At 48.0% G+C, this 21,180-nt stretch overlaps 2 protein-coding genes across 2 annotated transcripts; both read left to right on the top strand.

Moving 5' to 3' along the window:
* Positions 1-432: 432 nt before the first annotated feature.
* Positions 433-3,218, top strand: LOC142813857 (uncharacterized). The gene is made up of 2 exons (XM_075891817.1): positions 433-629; positions 2,563-3,218. The coding sequence occupies exons 1-2, from the start codon at positions 572-574 to the stop codon at positions 3,090-3,092; spliced, it is 588 nt and encodes a 195-aa protein (XP_075747932.1). The 5' UTR covers positions 433-571; the 3' UTR covers positions 3,093-3,218.
* Positions 3,219-7,396: 4,178 nt separating this feature from the next.
* Positions 7,397-20,774, top strand: LOC142814178 (venom protein 302-like). The gene is made up of 4 exons (XM_075892205.1): positions 7,397-7,531; positions 9,325-9,385; positions 17,342-17,465; positions 20,569-20,774. Exons 1-4 carry the CDS (start codon positions 7,465-7,467, stop codon positions 20,686-20,688), a joined length of 372 nt encoding a protein of 123 aa, XP_075748320.1. The 5' UTR covers positions 7,397-7,464; the 3' UTR covers positions 20,689-20,774.
* The last annotated feature ends 406 nt before the right edge of the window (positions 20,775-21,180 follow it).

The following is a 21,180-nucleotide window of genomic DNA, read 5'->3' on the forward strand; positions in this document are numbered from 1 at the left end:
CATAGTAAGCGAGCAGTACGAGGTAGGTCAAATGCTATGCTAGCATGGTGATATGAATACATATTACAGCGCTGGCTTGCAAACCTCAAGTCTTTCCGTGAGAAGAACAACAAAGGGAAAGAACAGCGCTCGCTTTGAAGGCAGCCAAGGGGAGGAAAGAGTGCGGCGGCAGCGCCTATTCTTCCCTGGAACACAATCACTTCATTCACGCAAGTCCAGAGTGCGCAAGGCAGAATGCATCCGGTGATTACAAAGAAGGTGTGCGGTATCTGCGCAGGGAATAAAAAAAAAAAAGGAAGGGAGAAAGTAGATAAAAAGAACGAACCAAAAGCAAACGTGACAAGCTCAAGCCAGGTGGAAAAAGAAGCCGAGGAAAGGTTACTGACCCCTCCCATGCCGTCTCTAATCTGGGTTGAAAGCGACGCAGCAGTAAAAAGAAGCAAGGGGGCCTCGTTAAGAGGCGGGAACGGGCCATTTCCATGAGGCCGAACGCGATGCAAAGCAGGTGCAGTCGCATCTAAAAGGCCTTACGGCACTTGGGAGACCAACCGTCACACTCGCGATTTCCAAGATGAGGCTTCGCTGGACGAGGTTGATATTCAGTCTACTGATCTCCCACTTCGTACCAGGTAAGCCAAGCGCTTACAAAGTGCTTTGTGTAGCACTATAACGATTTCTACGAAGTACCGTGAAAATGTAATAGGGCGCTTGTTTGTCTCCTTTTTTTTTGCGTCGCGTTAGTTGCCGCTGCCAATATTTCCGTATAAATTGTAATACTATAGCTTACTTGGGCCCGTTGATAAACGTCTAGCGTAGCTGTGTAAGTTACTATTTCCTAATACACTGCACCAGAGCAAAAACACTCGGGACGTCAGAGGAAGTCGCATTAGAAGACATCAGCGAGATTAACGGGGCGGTAGTGCCAGCATTTTATAATATATATAACAGGAAACCATACGAATGCAAAAGAATTCTCTTCACTGACACCTATTTGTGGCCCAAAGTAGGAAGTCGGAACTGATAGAACGGCATATATAAAATAATCTTATAAGTTTCCGTAATGTCCCTTCCTACCTTAAAGTGCGAACTAATCGTTATAAAAAGTCCACTATGTACCTTTATTCCACTTCCTTTCGCACGAGTGAAGAACTACGTTTGTACTTTAAGTGACAGAGGAGCACCACGTGCAGTACTTAGCAAAAAAAGAAAAAAAAAGAAACGTATATATGGTATGCCGTACAGTGCGTGGAAGAATAACGATGGATCATTAACTCATTTCCATTAGGCATTGCAGTGCCGAGTCGTATTTTTACGACATGATGTAGTTCCACAGGGCGCGCCACAGCGAAGAAAATCGAAACTGCACTGCGAAGCTCAAGAAGCTCAGCCACGACACCCAAACTTCGCCTTCATGAGATCGCATACATGCAAAAAAAGCTCCGTCAGCTGAATAGTTGGTTCAGTTAAAATGCCGTAACCGAAGCTCGTTTTTTTTGTATTTGAAAGGCTGTCCACGAAAAACCTTCTTATGAATCTCATTATTAGAATATTATCGGTCGTAATACAATTCGCACAATGCTGCAGTTTAACATGAACAATGGTGTATGATATGAAAAAGGCGCAACTAACGATGTCGCAATAATTCACAGTTTTTCAAAACAGCATTGCCTACATGACTGCTGTATGGGACCTAGAGTGTTGTAATTGCTAAATAATTATATGGTCTGTGCTTGGATTTGGTTCGTGTCATGTTTTGTCTCGACTCAATGGCAATCCGTCATCGCAAACTCCCACGTTTATTATGTTAAACTGCGTGATTAAAACGGCGCACGCCAAATCAAGGGACTCTGAAGCTTCGCCTTTAGGAGCTGAACGCGATAGGGATATTCTGTTCCCAGTGCGTCATCAAACACTTAGTGCAGGGAACCATTTCGAACTTGCTATGCACCCACTATGTGGCGTGAAGAGAATAGGTACCGTAGCGTGTGTGCCTTTCGTAGTGGGTGACCAGCTTTAAACTGCGAAGCCTTTATGGTAATGACATGTTCTTAAACCCTGGCAATGAACGCTTATACCGTCATTATTACTACTGCAATATTTCATGTTGCGAAGCATGTATAACAGACGCGTGTGTTTGTAAAGTACGAAAGCTACTTTCTGCATTTTCAAGCAGAGTAAGTTTCTTTCACAGTATTCAGAAGCAGAAGCGTTGCCGTGTGGTAGAGACGGCACACAGAGCAGCGCGTGTGTATGTCGTCCCTTTCCTTGTGGTGCGTCTGTGGTTGCGTTGTAAAAGTACCTCTACGATTATGAACAAACTAGGCCCAAAATAAGTGTTACTGAAGTTCACTTGCATCGTTCTCGATTTTTTAGATCACGAGCATAAGATGAAAGTTTTTTCGCACACCCCCACCGACGCCGGAATTTCTGAGAAACGAGCGATATCACATTTAACACAGTTTCTAGACAAACTTGTTTAAATTACCCCCTCACCAAGCTTCTTGTTATGCACCCACGTCCATCATCCTAATGTCACAGTCGCTCTGTGTCCACCCTGCGCAGCTAAAGGCGCACCGGCCTCCCAAGAGTGGCGCCTGCGGTACGCCGAGTTGAACACGAAGGACCCGGAGTCGTGCCTGTTGGAGCCCGAACGAGGCCTCTGCTACGCGGCTTTCACACTTTACTACTTCGACGCCGCAGCGGGCACGTGCGAGGAATTCCTGTACGGAGGTTGCGGTGGCAACGCAAACCGCTTCGGCTCGCTAGAGGAATGCCAGGCCACGTGTGCCAGGAGCTCCGGCGTTCCTGCCGCCGGCGCAACGCCAAAGCCGGCAGAAGCCGCGCACCGACGAAGAGGAGACGCTGCTTCTTTGTCGTCCGGCGCCGGTTTCGTTGTCTCGCATGCAAATGGCGACGCGGGCCTCGATGCAGCCGGGACGAGATTGCCGACCAAGTCGGCACACGCTGCTCAGACGGTGGCTGTAAACCGACGCAAGGAGCCCCCCTCGGCGAATGATGGCGCTGCTTCTGTTTCTTTGGACTTGTTCCCGTCGTATCACGGAGACCAAGTTTGGGATGCTGCGTGGCTGTAACTGGAGCCGCAGCCATAGGCAAATGAGACGTATTTAGCCAAATTTCTTTGGTATGTGCGCAGCTTTCAGCGTCATAACCTTGCACTTCAAGTGGAGCGAATATAAAAGAGCTTGAGTAGAGTAAAATCTCCGCCCTTTCTCTTTACGGCCTCTTTGATAATCATATCGTGGTATTGGAACGTGAAACCCAATTAATTATATTAAAATATAATGTTGGGCGAAACTTTCCGGGGCTTTTTGGGGCGAAACCAATGTATCATTATAACGCATTCAGCAAAAACAGCCTCCATGATAATCTTGGCGTTATGGTTTTTTTTAATGTAGTTAAACTAAACAGGAGACCTGAAGGAAAAAAGAGAATATTTTGATTAAGTGTTATTGGTTGGCTACTTTGTGTTCTCATGGCATGCAAAACTCGTCTATCACAGAATAAGGATAACGCACGTGAAGCTTTTATTGTCACTAAAGTGAAAAATTGATTTGGTTTAGATTAAGAAACTACACTTCGAGAACTCTAGTGTCGTTACTCTAGACCTCAAAAGTTCATTATTAAAAGAAAAAATCAAGGTCACAGAACAATTTTGAAATTTCACGTTGAACTTGGCGTGCGTGACGTCATGACTTTCAACGCTTCTTTGTCGTATCTCGCCGACAGTAGCTTAATTAAATTTTCTGGAAAATTGCTATAGTTTTTCCGCGACCAAATCAAAAGGAAATGTGCTTCATTTTTACCCAATGGAAGCTACGCAGCTACGTAAACGCCATCCAAACTTATGACGGCAAGGTCATTTGGTTCAGGCATTTCAAGATGGCGTAGCTACCTAGGTTTTCTTATTGCGCGTTTTCTCGAGCCTCTCGTCACGGCGAGCGTGAACACAGTCGACTTTGGAATTGCAAAGTTTATTAATAACTACATAATCGCTGTCTTCTTTACTGTCCCTTTAACGTCGACATTACTCTGAATTCACTGTTAGATCAAATCGAAGCTTACGTGCTCAGTTTCCTAAATGTTAACTTGTAATTCCAAGATGACTAAAAAAAAAGGAAGAGCATGGGTGGCAAGCAATACTAACTTCATCTGTATGCGATATAGTTAAGTTGTAACGTCTATAAAACATTATAAGAACGTATGTCACTGTGACACTTATTTATTAAAGCAGTGTTTTTGTTCCCTATATCTCTTATAAACTTGTGATTTTGTGAACTGCAGCTCAATCACATAACACCATTTATTCGCTAAATGTCTAAAAGTTGATGAAGTTCACAGGTATAACATCATGTCATGGTGCCTTGAAGCTTGGCAATGCATTCTTACAATTATTAGGCCTCAATGGTGTAGAATATTTTTTTCCAAAGATTAATCTCTGAATCACCCGACGAATGGGTCATGCGCCAGTTTCCTGCATTCTTCCCGTGACAGCCAGCGCTTTCAGGCAGCTGTCCCATATTGCCCTCACTGCCTTCAAGAGCGGGACCCATATTTTAGGTTAGGGAAGCGTAGTATTACATCGCAAATCTTTTGAAATCTACCGAAGAGAACTATCGCGGCATACACAAAAAAGTGCGTCACTCTTCACGTGCTTAGAAAAATTAACTAAATTGGTGCACTTTTTTTCCCATAGAGGCGGTAACCTCTACTACATACACTTTTACAGTGAAAATGCTGTGCTTGATGGAGGTTCCTGCTCGGTTCAACTGCATGTGTTGGTGCAACCTGTATCTTTATGCGTTTCCTGCCAATATTTTTTTTTGCTTCCCATTCTACAGCCTTAATCCAGCGAATAGCACGTGGTCTGCTCAATCGTGATTCGCAAAGAAGGCGTCCAAACACGCACGCGTTGCTCGTTTACTACATGTGACCCTAAGCACTGAGGGATGCAACGTTCGCATGGCCGTGCCAAGCACGGCAAGCGTGTCTCGAAGGTCGTCAATACGATTGAGGGGAATACGATTCCAGATGAACACTGCAGCTCGATACATAGCCGCACTAGCCAAATTTAAGCACCGAGTCACGCGAAGTAATGCTCACCGTTTCCTCTTATACACAGCAGAGTGCTGCAAAGCAACGCATACAAAGCGTATGTGGGCACTGCCGCATGGTCATGCTGCTAGTTTGAACGGAGTGGCCCATTGTGGAAGCTGTAAAGCTAAGTTCCGGGCACATAAACGTCTGTCTCCGCAGTTAGCGTTTCGTTTTCCTTATAGACGCCGCAAATGGTTGTAGCGTTCTGTTACTAAGGGTGAGGTTGTAGGCCTGAGCCTCGATCTGGGCCACCACATCTCCTCGTGATAAGAACGTAAAATTACCCTCGTTAGCAATCATAAGTGCACGATTAAAAACCTTAGTTAATAAAATAGTATTGCTGCAGACACTCAGCGGAAGTTTTCTAAGTATGCATACGCGTTGTGCCACTTGCTTGTCTCCATCGTTTTCAATACCCTACGTGCTTGGAAGATTTGGGGTTTGGATGGCTAGATACCTCGTAGGTCCGGGTTCGATGCCGTACTCACATCGAATGTACGGGGATCCACTTCATACCAACTTAAAAACTTCGGGGTTATAGTTTCTGTGCGGACGAAAGGTCTACTATCCGGTCTCTTACATGCTCAGGAGGTGGAAGGTTCGAGCGCCGACACACTTGGTAACTGTGGGTTCCCGCAGTTATTCACAATATGCTCTCATACGTTTATTGATGATGTGCTGTATAAGCATGCTAAACTAAATGTCCCGGCTTTCGGAACTGTTATCTCGCTCATGTTCAGAGAGTACAAATCGGCGTTTAAATAGGCAAATAAATCGGCACTGTCACCATAATTGTGTCCTTAGTTACCGTTTACTAAATACACCGCGGATGTCATGAGGCGCCGCAGCAGCTGCTTTAACGCCTTCAGTATTACGAAGTGATGCGTTGAATTTCCAATATGTCTAAAACTAGAGGACTCTTGCGGACTTGCAGCTTGCTTTCTAACCACCAAATGCGCGTAATTATCACAGGGGACGCATCAACACCAATATTGTGTAGGCCATAAATTGAAGTGAGAATGTGCTTTGGCATGGCACAAAACCCCACATGAAATGAAAGCTACTACCAGGGACGAAACCAGCAGAGCAAGGACATCGCGAAGAGGCGAATTACTTCTATGCATGATCTGCGAAACTAATCGAAGGAAACTTTCAATCAGAGACCATGTTTTCTGGTTTAGCGAGTGCTTTGTCTTTAATGTTTTTTGACGAAAACTTAGCAGGCACTTCGTAAGCATATGGCTTTATTAGGCTTTTTATCACTACTGGAAATACGTGGAGCAAGCTTAAAAGTAATAAAAAACTATTGCCCCACCACGGTGGTTTAGTAGCTAAGGTACTCGGCTGCTGACCTGCAGGTCGCTGGATCGAATCCCGGCAGTGGCGGCAGCATTTGCGATGGAGGCGAAAAAGTTGTGGGCTCATATTTGGCTGTTCGTTAAAGAACCCCAGGTGATCGAAATTTCCGTAGCCCTACACTACGGCGTCTCTTATAATCACATGGTGGTTTTGGGACGTTAAACTTTGCATATGATTCATCAATCAAAGCTACAAAACTAGACGAACGAAGATGATACCGAAAGGGTGCCTAATGTCTCATCTCAGTTTTTCTCGTTTTAAAGCTTGCGACACGTATTTCAAGTAACTATACACCAACTGGCGCAACATAACGCCGCGTTATTATTTATCATGGCAAGAATCGTGCCCACCTACAGTAGTGGTCACTAGGCAATGCTAACTTTTATCCACAATTATGGCAGAATAAAGCAATCAAGCTATAGGCAACCTGCTCTAAAAATATTTCATTACGGCACGCATTTAAAATAAGTAAAAAGATGTAGGCTAATTTCAAGCTTAAGGAAACCACTTTCTTAACCAATGATCTGTGAGAGCATATAGCTAACGCCGACATTTAGCGTGTTTTTTCAAAGTTGAAAAAAAAGAGCGAAAGAAGAACAAATTATTGCAGTATTTCAAGTGAAAGTAGGCTACAAAGTCTCTCTCTCTCTCTCTGCTTTTTTTATGTAAAAAACAAGCCAGCACCGTAATTCACGTCAAAAGCTGTATGTCACCACAGTTTGCCGCCAAGGAAAGTTGCAACATTACCGATGCCAAAGTGAAAACAAGTGGATTATACCGCCGTCGCTGGAGACTGAAAGACGGCAGAAGACAGTCGGCGAGAATGCGCAGGTAGATGAGAAGCCGCGGTGGACGGAAACACGTGGCCGACTGTTTACCACGTCAATCATGACGAAGGGACGTTTCAGGTTTGGTCAGAATGAGGAGAGGGCATTTACACGTGCACGTGCCGTCTGGAGTTTGTTGTAACCTTCGCCGCTCGCTTATAAAATGACGGCAAGCGCAAAGTCTCGTACGACAGTGGACAACGACGCCTTGTTCGATTGCTTCGACTCAGGTAAGATTGTCTAGGATTTGATGGTTTCTGGGACGTCTATCCCATAAGAACATGTCTGTTGTTTGAACTAGAATACTTATTCCAATTGGGGTGTCGCCCATAGAGAAGCAACCAGGCGCGTCCACAGGATTTTTCCTTGGAGGTTGCAAACCTATGTTAACTCAAGGCTCTATGGGGAAGGGGGCTGTGCTTGTGTGGCTGAACGTCCGTTGGATTCACCTGCACCAATAGGAACCGGTTCACGGCTGTGCACACTATGTCCAAAAGTTTTGCAGTGCGAGTTAAGCGGTGCTGGCACAGCGCGACACCCGAGACTAATGACTATGAACCGACAAGGTGGAGGCCTTATTTCTCTTCACTTAATTTATACCATTCAACTAACACTGACCGATGGCAAACCGCACATGCGGACAGTTCATGAAGCACAAACATCTTCGTAAAACACACCGTGTTAGTAGAGGCGAGTACGGCGCCTACGCTTAAGCGCTGCGTTGTCCGCTCAGCTGCACGCGCTGCTGCACAAAGTCGGCACCATCCGCGTAGGAGTTGTTGGAAAATCGTGAACCAGTGCTGCACATGTTCTGCACGTTTTGAAACGAATGGCAGGGTTCACAGGTCGCCAATGCTGCACCGCTAAAACGATTGGATTGGTGCAGCACCTCGAGAACTAGTTCGTTTGGTGCAAGCGAATTAAGCGGACCTTTAGGTGGTGGACAAGCGCTGGTGCAGCTAAGGTGGGGGGGGGGAGAGGGGGACATTTTTCCCTTTTTCATTTTTTTAATTTCCGACAAGTCACGATAAAATTATTAATTACGCATATGAATATTAAGCATGTGCGCAGTGACGCACAAACTTAAAGAAAATGTTGAAAGTAAAATTACCGATGAGAACAATAAATATACATAACACCGAACGTCGTTCTGTGTATGCATAAATCGACTTAAGAGGCAAGTTTAGTGGTATGTTAAGGCATAAGTAAGAAAACCGTGCACGGGAGAAATAATCCTAATGCAAATAAGATTCAACACAATTGAACTGCCACTTGAAGGATCTTTTAGCGATGTTCAAAGTAAATCAAAATCACATAAAATCATAAAAACATGAATGCTTGTGTAGTATATACAATAATACCGTTCGCAGTTGGAAAAATATTCTGGTTGAATAGATGAGGATAATGAGGTTCTGTCTGATACAAAAACTGTGTTTCCTACGTACAAGGTGTTTAATTAATATATGTATTTGCCAGTGAAGAAAGAAAACCACTCTGGCTACTACTTATAAACCAGTGCCACTTGATGTATTTTGTCACATTCATTTAAGCCAAACGAGGCAGCCTTTATATGTGCATGTTATGCGTGAAGGGTTTGAAGTGTGTTAGTATTTGACATGTTGTGGTACCGTCGTTAAAGGAATGTTCATAGCATTTTCCTATTGGAACCTAATACAAACAAAAGGCGCGTTTTCTATTTGAAATCTTTGCACACGCCAAGAAGAAAGGTGTGTGTGTAAGCACGCAGAGTCTTTCGAGACATATCGCCAATTGTATGAAACCGAAAGGGACATACGATAACAAACAGCAACAAACGAAAGCCTGTTGGTCTTGGACTGAATAAGACGGTTACAGAGGAAAACACGACACTAAGAGCAGCAGCGGCTGCGACATCCGTGACACCTAATGTATTCCACTCACATCCACAGACAGGCCGCCTGTGGCTTAACTTTTACTTGTAGCTGCCACCGCTTTCGCCAGCAATGCTAACGGTCTCAACTTTCCTTGGCTTCTTTGCACGCAGGACGCAAAATGAGGACCGTACCAATTTTTACCTTTTTGGTCGTCCTGGCTGTGGCCGAGTGGTAAGTTCTCACGACGATGGAATTATGGTCACGATGGTCGAATGTATCCTAGTCTTCTGTTACCTGTCCCCCAAACGAAGTCCAGAATGAACGGATGGATGAGGCGACGCCTTTATTATATTACAGTGCAGCGTTGTATTATAATCACTGCAAACTTTTTATAGACACTTTTCATCCTTCTTGACATAGTACATCCTGCAATGTGGCAATATATTTGTACAATAAAATAACGAGAATACGTGCAAGACTCCCCCGTACGTCAAAGGTCATTGGCATAATTCTAACTTAAACATGCCGCATGTAATTATACAGATGTTGTATATGTTTTAAGTACAATTGCTTAGATGGTATGCCTAAGGTTTTATAAAATCAGTATATATTCTGTAAGAAGCCAGTCAGACTGCTCGCACCAGTGACGTGACAGAACCATGAGACATTCGAAATTAAAAGGGCGGCTGAAGGCTAGATGCGATGGTAGCGCTGGAATCTGCAGTGATGCGGGTCGATAAAACCGTAAAATAACGTCTATATTATGAAGATTTCTCAAATTAGGCTGGTAATTACGCGAAGAACTCGATACATTTATACAGAATTGTCGGGAAAAGTTTAACACTCCTTCAATGCATTGAAAATCTTAAAATGTTCTCAAGGTGTATAATAATAATAATAATAATAATAATAATAATAATAATAATAATAATAATAATAATAATAATAATAATAATAATAATAATAATAATAATAATGAAATAATAATAATAACATCTGAAGTTAGGCCCCACAAAACCACCATATAATTATGAGAGACGCCGTAGTGAAGAGCTTCGGAAATTTCGGCTATCTGTGGTTCTTTAACGGGTACCTAAATCTAAGTACATGGGCATCAACGTGTCAGCCTACGTCGAAAATGCAGCCGCCACAGTGGGGATTTCATGCCGTGACCTGCGGGTCAGCAACCGAGTGCCGTAACCATTACGCCAGTACAGCAGGGTGGCTTCATAGAGAGAGATGCTATTTATATATATAAAAAAACACATTGGTGTGTGTGCGAAATTGCGCCAAGAAATCATTCGTTCTTACGATCCCTCTGGTTACCATTGTGACCTCTTTGCCAACATTTTTCGCTAAGTGTCCTAAACCTGGACCTTGCGTTTGTTCTTTCAAGCCAGTATAGCAGCGCTATCAAGAGGCACCGTAGGTAATGGTTGAAGCTACGACGATGGTATCAAAGCTTAGTATCCAAATCATTGTTACGTCACTCACTTATCTCACTTAGGAGAAGTTTGTAAAATATTGCCGTACAGGCAGTTAAAAAAAATGTACTAGTGCATCGAACTAGCACTTTCAGTCAAGAATTGTAACATCATCACATCCACGCACATGGCGCAGTATGTTAATGCAAGTGTTAATGCAAACCTCGAATGATAAAAAATACAGTTACTGAGATACTGATGTCAAAACGCGACTATTAAACGAACGAAGTTCTCATTCAGCGTTTTTTTTTTTAACAGCAGATGGCGCAACACAGAATGGGGGAGACAGCTTCAATTCAATCCACGTAAAAACGCCGCCTTGACGTTCTAGTTCATGCTTAGGGCTGTTAGCCAGTAAAAAAAGCACAAGAGACGAAAAAGGTGATCGCGACATGTGGTGATCAGCGCATGCCATGTGACATACCTGCTCACCCATTTTCCCACTAAAAAAATCAGGTTGCATGCATCAACTATGTAAGAAGCCAATCATTAGTAGTGAATTACTCGAAAAACAAGCACTGAAGCCATGGATGATAAGTACACTACATTGCTTAGTGATTTTAATATTGAAACTATCTACTTTCTGCTGTATACTTTCTATTTTCATCTGTCTACTTTCTCGCTATGCACGGCGCGTCCTGGCACGTGTCTAGAGTACACGACGTGATGCTTTGGTAACCGATGTATCCGGGAAGTCGCAAGTCGGTCGCTGCTACGTACACTTCCTGCAAAGCAAGCACATCATACTCGCTCTGCAGGAGATGTGAGGAGAGGTCTGCATGCCGCCGCCGCAACGAGTGAGCGTTCCATTGAAGCACACACGGGCGGCGGCGGCGGTGGTTCTCTGCAGCATGTGGATGAGTGTCAGCCATGGTGGCTGCTATGAGGGTGCGCGCCACCTGCCTGAAGGCAGATGGAGCGCAGCTGGTTTTCAGGAGGCAGCAGGTCCGCAACTGCTCTTAACAGGAGCCTCAGGTTTGCATTTTCCTGGTCCACACGGGGCTGGGAAGGTACCTTCGCGGGTGGACGAGTCGTGGTAGAGTCTGGGTGCTTGAGACCAGCCGAAGGGCCCCGTTGTTGTACGCCTGTCTGGCCTGGATGGGTCGAGCTGACCGTCATCTTGGATGGTGATCCCACTGCGGCAGCATAGCTCTTGCCCATGGTCTGCTTCAGCTGAGGACTATCAGTTACACTAGGGCTTGCCCGCAAGACTGCTTGAGCCTCGCGGTGAGGCAGGTAGGTGGGAGCTGACGCCTTGATGGTGGCCAGGCGCCGCTCTCTTTGCCAGAGCTGACAGTCTGCGGAATCAGCTGAATGTGGCCTGCCGCAGTGCAGGCATCTTAATTTGTTGGTGCAGTTGGCGTCTTTCCCATGGTGGCCACCACATCGCAGGCACCGCTCTGGTCCTCGGCAAGTGACGGCGATATGCCCATAGCGTCCGCACCGCCGGCACTGAAGCGGGCGAGGTCGGGATGGCCTCACTTCGAACACCATGCGAAAAAGGCGGACCCGGGTGGGAGGCACGGGAGAGGCGAACCGCAAGACTAGTGATGTCCCTTGTCGCCTGGCTGCAATCACCGGCACATCAGACGTCACGGCGGCCAGGAGGGCTTCGTCGGTATAGTCGCCATCGACGCCTTGCACCACGCCACTGCTTTGTGAACGGTCAGCAGGGAGGCGGGCAGTCACGGGTATTCCTGCGAGCTCCGATGTTGCTAGTAGGCGATTCATCCATTCTGGTGTAGATGCGTCTGCTGCCACGATGTTCTTTTTCGTGTTTACTCGCACCTCCTTGACTCCGGGCAGCGCAGAGAGAGCTTGCGCAATGGCAAGACGAGAGGTGCGGTGAAAGGAAGCGCTGGCGTTTGCTGGTCGAAAAAGAATAGTGCCCGAGTCTAGCGACGATGAAGCAGAAGCCGGCATGGTGTGTTCAGTGGCGCGTACCCCTGCAGGAGCGGTCTGAGTCGCAGTGGGCGCATTAGAAGTCCCTGGAGCAACGTGGGCAAGCATAGCCGTCGATTCAGTGGCGGGACGAGGACCAGTGTGGGCAGCGGGTCCTTGAGATGTCGAGGCTCGCTGTCGGCGCTTCTTAGACTTGGAGAGGACGGTCTGAAACTCAGACTGGCTGGTTTCGTCAGTTGCGTGAGTGACGGCGTCTTCGTGGGCAACCGCATCATTTGACGTTGGGGTAAGACACGCAACTGTGGCACGTTCAGGCGCTACTGCGTGCATCTTCCGCGAGCCACCCTCACCGTCGCTGCCCGACTCGCTAGGACGCGAGCGCTTTCGCGTTGACGTAGTGTCCATGTCTGCAATATCAGGTTTCTCGTCTAACGGCAGTGGTACGTTCTGCGGATCGGTGACGTTCACGCACAGAATTGACCCGGCATCTTCGAGTTGGGCTGTATGATGCGCCGCTACAGTGGTCGAAGATGCTGTGATGCTAGTGGTAGGGCTGGAGGCCGCCGAGGACGTCAGGCCCCTTGCAGTTGTCTCGACGTCGGCAGCAAGCACCGGTAGGCGAAGTGATGTCGGTTTCTCGCTGACGACTCTGCACAGTTTCTGTGCCTGTTCATGATGCAACCGCACCGCTTTGGCACTGGAGATGAGGTTCCACAGCACGCGGGTGCACGCGACGCTCGCTGAGCGTCTGTGTGACGATGTGGGAACCAGGGAACGCGACGGGCGTTCCAATGGCGTAGCCGAGAATGGAGGAGACTGCTCTGCCATGGTAGTCGGGATGACAGCTGCCCCAGCGACGCGCAGGAGCAGAGGACGCTGTCACAGGGCTCAGGTCACCGAAAGCGGTGGCAGGGATCCAAGGGCATAATCTGTAAAGATTACTCTCCTTGACAAGACTCGAACGGGTATGAGAGTCCAGGAAAGCGAGGAGCACTGCGCGGAACGCGGTCGCGTCTCTCGCGGGCTGTCGCGGTAGCGTCTCTCGCAGAATCGGGAGTACCGGGCAACACGTCTGCTCTCTGTGAACGCTCGAGAGAGAAAATCCCCAGGGACGACCACGTTGTGCAGTGTACGTGCGACGAGAACTACCACATGTGCACATAAACGTGGCTGATGTCACTGGAGGGGCTCTTGAGTGTTGTGCCGTGACGGTGCGGCTTCGCGGTGTGGACACGACAGTGGCCTCTGTGTATGTGCGACCTGGACAGCGGTGGGACGCCTCCATGCTGTTACAGCTCACGGCTAAATTCGGAAGAGACTACCTCATATGTGGGGACATGAATGCTCATCACACCATGTGGGGGAGTAGCACCTGCTCCTCTCGAGGAAGGGATCTGGTGGACGTTATCCATCAACTGGGCCTACAAGTTTTGAACACCGGATCCTTCACTTTCGTCCGCAGAACAGCACGACCGTCATGCTCCGCCATTGACGTCACCTTGGCCAGTGAAGGGGACCGGTACGATTGGGCAGTGGAGCCTGACTCCTGGGGTTCAGACCACCTGCCGATCGTCATCTCACCTGTGGGCGGAAAGATCCCAAGGAGGAGGTTGTGTAGTACGATCGATTGGCGGGCTTTTCGAAGGCAGCTTCGAGACGTCCCAGAGGATCAGGATTTCCTGAATCTGGTAGCAGTGGCAGCGCAGGCGGCAACTATCCAGACCAGGGTGCCAGAGCACCATCCTGTGCCAGACCTCCATCACTTGAACTTACGGGCTGCGAGGCGCAGGGCTGAGAGAAGGTACCTAAAATCCCATGACCCAGCTCAACGTACACTCTTCAATCGTGTGGATGCGGTATGTCGGCGACATGCCAACCGTCGCAGGCGGCAAAGCTGGCAAGGCATCTGCCTCTCCCTGAGTCAGGCAAGAGGTGGCGCAAAAGCATGGCGACTTCTACGATCCCTCGTCACTGGACCAATGGTGCGGCAACCCGTCATTGCGGTGGCCATCTACTTGGGCATTAGTGAAAAAGAACTGGCAGAGCGACTGGCCGATCGCTTCACAGAACTCCCACCAGCCAATCCTTCAGCCCTCATCGCCACGCCTGCTCCCAAGCCACCGCAAGGTCATCACCCTGCCTGGACGGCCAGCCAGATCGCATCTCTGTGTCAGGATCCTATTTTCGAACACGAACTGAACGTTGCTCTAGCCAGAACCAAGCGCCGCAGCTCCCCTGGTGCCGACGGCATCACATACCAGATGCTGCGCAACCTGGATATGGCCTCACGACGACACCTGTTGAGGACTTTTAATGAAATATGGCAGAGCGGCAACCTACCTGAAGCCTGGCTGACCGCTTTTGTGGTGCCGATCCGGAAACCTCGCCGCCCTTGTGCCGCCATTACGTCCTACAGACCCGTTTCTCTCACCTCTGCTGCCTGCAAGCTCATGGAAGCCATAGCACTGGCACGCCTAAATTGGATTGCGGGGGCAAAGGATTTCCTACCAGAACAGCAGACGGGCTTCCGACGCCACCGATGCACAGCAGACTCGATCGCGGACGTCGTCTCTACCTTGGAGGAGGCCAAGAGCAACGGCGAAGTGGCCCTCCTCGTCCTGCTGGATGTACAGAGCGCTTTTGACAGCTTGCCTCACATAGCGATAGAGAGTGCTTTGGACACACTCGGCATCGTGAGCTGCCTACGTACCTTTATCAGTGCCTTTCTGGCAAAACGCACCCTCCGGGTTAGAGTACGACGCGCGCTCAGCGATCCACGGCCAGTGACAGCAGGCGTTCCACAAGGTTCCGTCCTGAGCCCCTTTTTGTTCAACCTGGTGCTAGCGGGGCTGCCGACCGCGATGCCCGCAGACAAGCGTTACCCCACGCAGTGCTCCTTGTACGCAGACGATGTGGCACTGTGGGTTAAGGGGCCTAGGCAAAACTTCACGGCCATAAGGCGTTCCCTGCAGCGCTCCTTGGATGCCGTCGCCTCTTTCTTCAAGGCAATCGGACTGAACGTGTCGCCCACGAAGACGGAGGCACTGCTGGTTCACCCCAGAGCCACTGCGCGGAGGGCCGTCCGAAGGCTTGTGCTAGGTGACCGACCTATCCCGTGGAGCGATGCAGTGACGTACCTGGGGCTAAGGATCGACCACCGCCTTACCTGGATACCAGCCGTTAAGCTCGCCGTCTTCAAGGCCACCAGGGTCGAGACTGCCGTAAGCAAACTGCTCAGCAGGGGCCAAGGGTGCACCTCACGGCTGGCTCTAAGACTCTACGAAGGGGCTGCAACGACAGCGCAAACTTATGCACTGCCCTTGGTGCAGCTGGCGCCACACCGCAAGGAGCAACTGGAGCGGCAACATCGCATGGCAATTCGGCGCTTCATGGGACTTTCCCGTCAGTCACCCATAGCTGCAACCCTGGCGGAGGCCCAGACCTGGCCTCTGTCACTCTTGATGCTACGACAGGCGCTGCATCATGTGGATCGCCTTCACAGGGCCCTCGGGGGCGCTGCCCTCCTTCGGAGACTGCGGAGCCGACCAGCGTCACGGATGGCACAGATCTGCGCTCTCTATGAAGAGCTGGTCCCCGATCCCCCCAGACCAATCCAACCCCCTCCACCACATCAGCAGCCTCTGGACGTACAATTAACTCTGGACAACCTCAGAAAAAGGCGCACACCGGCATGCGAGCTCCATCAGGCAGCCGTGGCGAAACTTCATGAAAGACTTAAGGGGCAGCTCCTGGTATTCACGGACGGGTCCGTTCGGGACAGCCCCCATTCGGCCGCGGCTGCCTGCGTCATACCATCGACTGGGACAACCATCCGCTGCCGACTTCCCTTTCACGCCAGCTCCACTGCAGCTGAATTGGCCGGCCTTCACTTGGCAGCCGACCACCTTGCTGCCACGTTACCCCAGTTGCCTGTGGCGATTCTGTGCGACTCCCGACCAGCCTTACAAGCGCTGCTCCAACCAGACCAAGCAGGCATAACTGTGGCGTTGCTGCACGCAAAACTGACCGCCATCAAAGAGAGTGGTGTGCGCCTGTCCCTCCACTGGCTTCCCTCGCACGTTGGAATAGCTGGCAACGAGGAGGCTGACGCCGCCGCTAAGGCAGCACACCACTGCGACACGCCAGTCACTAAGGCGGTAACCCAGTCGGATTACTCACGGCAGCGTCTGCGGAAGCTCTTACCAACGGCCCACCCTGACACACGGGTGTCAAGCGGCAAACCTCCACCATCCCTTCCGGAGACCGGCCTGGACAGATGCGAGCGGCGGTTGTTGCTTCGCCTGCGTACTGGCAGCGTCTGGCCTGCGGCACGCATGTATTCCGCGGGTCGCTCTTCATCGCCAGCGTGCCGAAGGTGCGGTGATGACGAAACGCTGCAGCATATTGTTTGCTCCTGCCCTGACCTGGCCACTGAGCGTTGCACACTGGTAAGCCGCTATCGTCTGCTTGGACTACCTGCCGAAACAATGGAAGACATACTTTTTCCCGCGCGCTCGAAGACGAAAGCCCTTCGAGCCTTCCTCGAGTTCTGTGCTTGCGCGGACCTCGCCGCCTTATAGACGAACTCTTTTCATTCGCACTACTGACTGTACTGACAAGACGTTCTCTTGCCATGCCATTCACTTTTTCTTTCCCTCCTCTCTTCTTCCTATCATCTTTACTTCCCCTTCCCCGATCCCTAAAGGCGCTGAGCCGTGCCCCCGCGACGGGAGGCAGAAAATAGCGTCCTTTTTATCTCTTCCTCTATCTATCCTCCTCCTCCTCCTCCTCCTACTTTCAGTGTATCCGCCACAAGCGTCCCAAATTGCCAGAATGTGAACTGCGCTGAGGCAAGATGCCAGCCCGCTGACTGCACATGCGGATCATACAAGGACGCTTGCGGCTGCTGTGACATCTGTTACAAGGTATAATTGAACGGTCGTTCCTACAGACCACTTGCTGATTTCTCAGTAGTGACTCATTGCTTCAAGCAAGAAAAGCGAATTCTTTCAGAGTGGTGCTTAAATGTGTGGCTGAGTTTTTGAAACAGATCAAGTAACGCGAAGGGTCGTAGAAGGAGGCTTACAGTCAATTTTGTTCATTTGGTTTTATTAAGGTCCTTTCCACGTTAAGCACACGAACGTGTTAGAGTTTCGGCTTTTGTGTGGCCACCACAGCCGGAACTTATTTGTCGTGGTAGATGAACAGCAGCGGCTCCGCGCTTGCAGGCAGGATTCAATTCCTTAAGGCCGCAGTTCTTTCTCACTTAAAGCCACGAACACTCATGTACGTGCGTTTCTGCGTGGTCTAAACAACCCCCGCAGCCCCGGTGGTCCAGCGCTAATGGTGTTCCGCGGCCGATCCCAGGGACCGAATGCTGGCTGCATTTCGCTGTTTGAGGCCCGTGTGCTTCGGTATATAGGATCTCACGTTAAAGAACACCGGATAGTGAAAATATTTCGAACTGAGGCTTCACTCATAAATATGTGTTGTCGTAAATTCTGAAAATTCAAATATAAATAACACAAAATGATATTGTTATTTTGGTTTCTAAGACATCTCAACCTTTCAGAACTGCATACAATTATTTTGAGAAACACACATTCATGCATTTTCTGATTCTTTTTCTATCGCAATAATGAATGGGCATTTTCGAAAATTTTCCAAGCCTTCTCATCGAAGCAGTCAGTTGATGGCGGCAAGTGCGTTGGCCATAGAAACGCTGTGCTACATATTTCAATGATAACCAGCTCAGAACAACTAACAGTCTAAGAAACACGGGCACACCAGCCCAGCGCTAATCTTGTGTGTAAGTATTCTTCATTGTTCGCCTTTTTGTGCTGGGTAACTTTGCAATAACCTGTGCTGTACCGTAACTTTAAAAAAGGAAAATACCCAGTACCTTTCAGCAAGGCGCCTAAAAAGTGGTTCACGAGAACAAGAAATCTTCAGTACAGGATCAGTGCGCGATACACGGAAGTTTTTGTCTTTCCTCTGACTGGCGCCGATATGCAACGGTACAATCGCTTTAGTTAAAAATCACGCTTCTTTGAGTATGTATTTATTTGATTTTTTAAAATTCGAAGCACTTCTTAGCGAACTTCGGCGACTTTGATCGCATCGATCTATCTATCTAGCCGCTTACACTTGGGTGCTCTCGTGGTCACTTCCTTAACTTGGCGTGAAACAAAATTATCATGGGAAGTTAAGATGGATTGAAGAATATGACGTGCTGGTCAAAACATGAATGATGTTGTAATCCTGTCACGTACGTCGTCCAACACATCCCGCCAGACAGTGAATCATACCCACGGGTGGTATATGTACCGCTTGTATGTGGGTGTGTGTCAGAGGTGATTGACTCTTAACATCTACTAGAAATGAATAAAACACACATGGACAATTTTAATGCACGAGCGTTAAGAAATACCCGACATCGGTAGTGTCAACCCAAAGAACGCAAAAAATAAATTTCATGGTCCCAGCTGGAATCAAACCCGAGCATTCTGCGCGGCAATGAAGCATTTTACCGCAGAGCTACACCAGGTCTCGGAACCACTTTTTTCAAATACACGCTAATCCTCGCTAACGTAAATAATGTTTTCACTGCTGCCTACCCAATTTTACAATCATTATGTATGTACTCCTCTGATACAGCCGTCTAATAGGGTTCACGTCAATTTCGGTTAGTTGTCACGCCCTGAAGTTGACTTATGTAGCAGCGTCCAAGGCCAGCATCTTCGCGAGCATCAGCACTTCATATATGCTTCTGGTGTTGCTAATACGCATACCCCAGTTCACATCACTGTGCAAGTGCAAACAACTGGTTATATAAACATCTGCAACTTTTCAACATATGTCTGTGCGTGCACCATTTGTACATATACGTAGCGTCATTTCATGACGTGTCGCTTCATAAAAAAATTGCAACACGGTCACCTTCTCCCCGCATGCTTCGCATAACGTCGATTCCCACGTACGTGGGATCTGCCAAATTTTTAATAGCTAATATATCCTAGCTTGGAGTTTACATGAGAGATGGGCTGTTATGCAGTGACAATTAACAACTTCAAGGCTGGGTTGGCGCACATTAGCTCTGCCAGTCTCTTGTTGTGTTTATAAAAAATAGCTTATAAATTCGTAGTGTCGTGTTGAGCACCCTGTCGTCTCTTTTTCAGTCCTTGTCTCCAGTATTACGTTGTTTCGTAAACGTAAATGTGCTGTGGTCTGCAGTGTGCCGGTGATGGGTAGACCACTTTGGTGTGATTCCTGCGGCAGGATGGACAATGTGCAAGCAAAAACATCAAAGTGCCAGGACAAGAATGATTAAAGTTGTGAAAAGAGGACAACTTAGATCTAAGGCGTCTTAGTTCTAAGTTATCAAGACGTGCTTCAGATTTAAGTTTTGTAACAATACTGTGGAAAGAATAACTTGAATAGATGTAGCGAACTGCGTGGTTTTGTACTGCTTCAAGGGATTTATTTCCATTAGTTTGATGAGGTTCCCAAGCGGAGCATGCGTGTTCTAACTTGAGCCGTACGCATGTTTCATAAGCTAACAGTTTCACCGATGGGGAAGCAAGGCGGAATTGCCTTCGAAAATATCCCAATGTGCGGTTAGTTTCGTTAATGATGGTTGTGATGTGAGAGATCTAGGGAAGATAGCCGGAGATGGTGACGTTGAGTTACTCTCATGAGTTGACAGGAGAAATCGCAGTGTTGCCTAGGACGTACTGTGCTGGAGGGAGATTCCTTCCGATGGTGAAAGAAACTAGCACACACCGGCTCAACTAATAACATGCTCACAGTTATTCGATACCTTTTAATAAGCAGTTTTGGTTGCAGTATTATAAAGACCAGTGAACAAAAGAAGAAGCGCAAACCGATGTTCTCTAACTATCGACTAAAAAGAAAGGTAGGACATGACTGCACATACCATTCAATATTCTTGGTCCTGCATTGCAATGAGAACCTTCTTGATTTTACTTACAATACAGATGTGCTTCTAATTATGATTGCTTTTTTCAGTGCCCCGGAGACGTGTGCACTCCATTATTTCAAGAACGCTGCAGTGGGGACAAGATCTGCGAGCTGGATGAGCCTGGAACCTTCTTTTTTGGAGGAAAGGGCAAATGCAAGCTATCATAGTATACAAAACACGTTGCCTCACAAAGCATAGTGTCACTCTATTTAAATAAATACTGTGCAAGGTGCTTGCCTTTTGAACATGATAACTTCAAGTATTTTCTTATCCCTTTGAAATCTTATTTTGGAAAGTGTTCAATGCATTATCGTACATAATACGAATGCTCCATGTAATGTTTTCCTAATTAGGGATAAAAACAAAAATATTAGTTTATTAATAGGCACGTGTAGAGTCCCTAATTACGGAACGGGGCGGGGAGGGTGACAATGTATCAGTGCGAATGCCTCTACCTTTTCTCATATAGTGGAGTACGCGAGAGAAGCTTCGCAATAAATGAAAAAAAAATTACCGACGGTTAAGATACTGTCAAATGTGAATTCTGGTCTAACTTTGTGTTGGGTCCATGACAACTGCCTGCCGTGGTGGTCAAGAGGCTAAGGTACTCCACTGCTGACCCACACGTCGCGGGTTTGAATCCCGGCTGCATTTCCGGT

Source organism: Rhipicephalus microplus, chromosome 4, assembly GCF_043290135.1.
Source record: "Rhipicephalus microplus isolate Deutch F79 chromosome 4, USDA_Rmic, whole genome shotgun sequence".
Classification (NCBI taxonomy): Eukaryota; Metazoa; Arthropoda; class Arachnida; order Ixodida; family Ixodidae; genus Rhipicephalus; species Rhipicephalus microplus.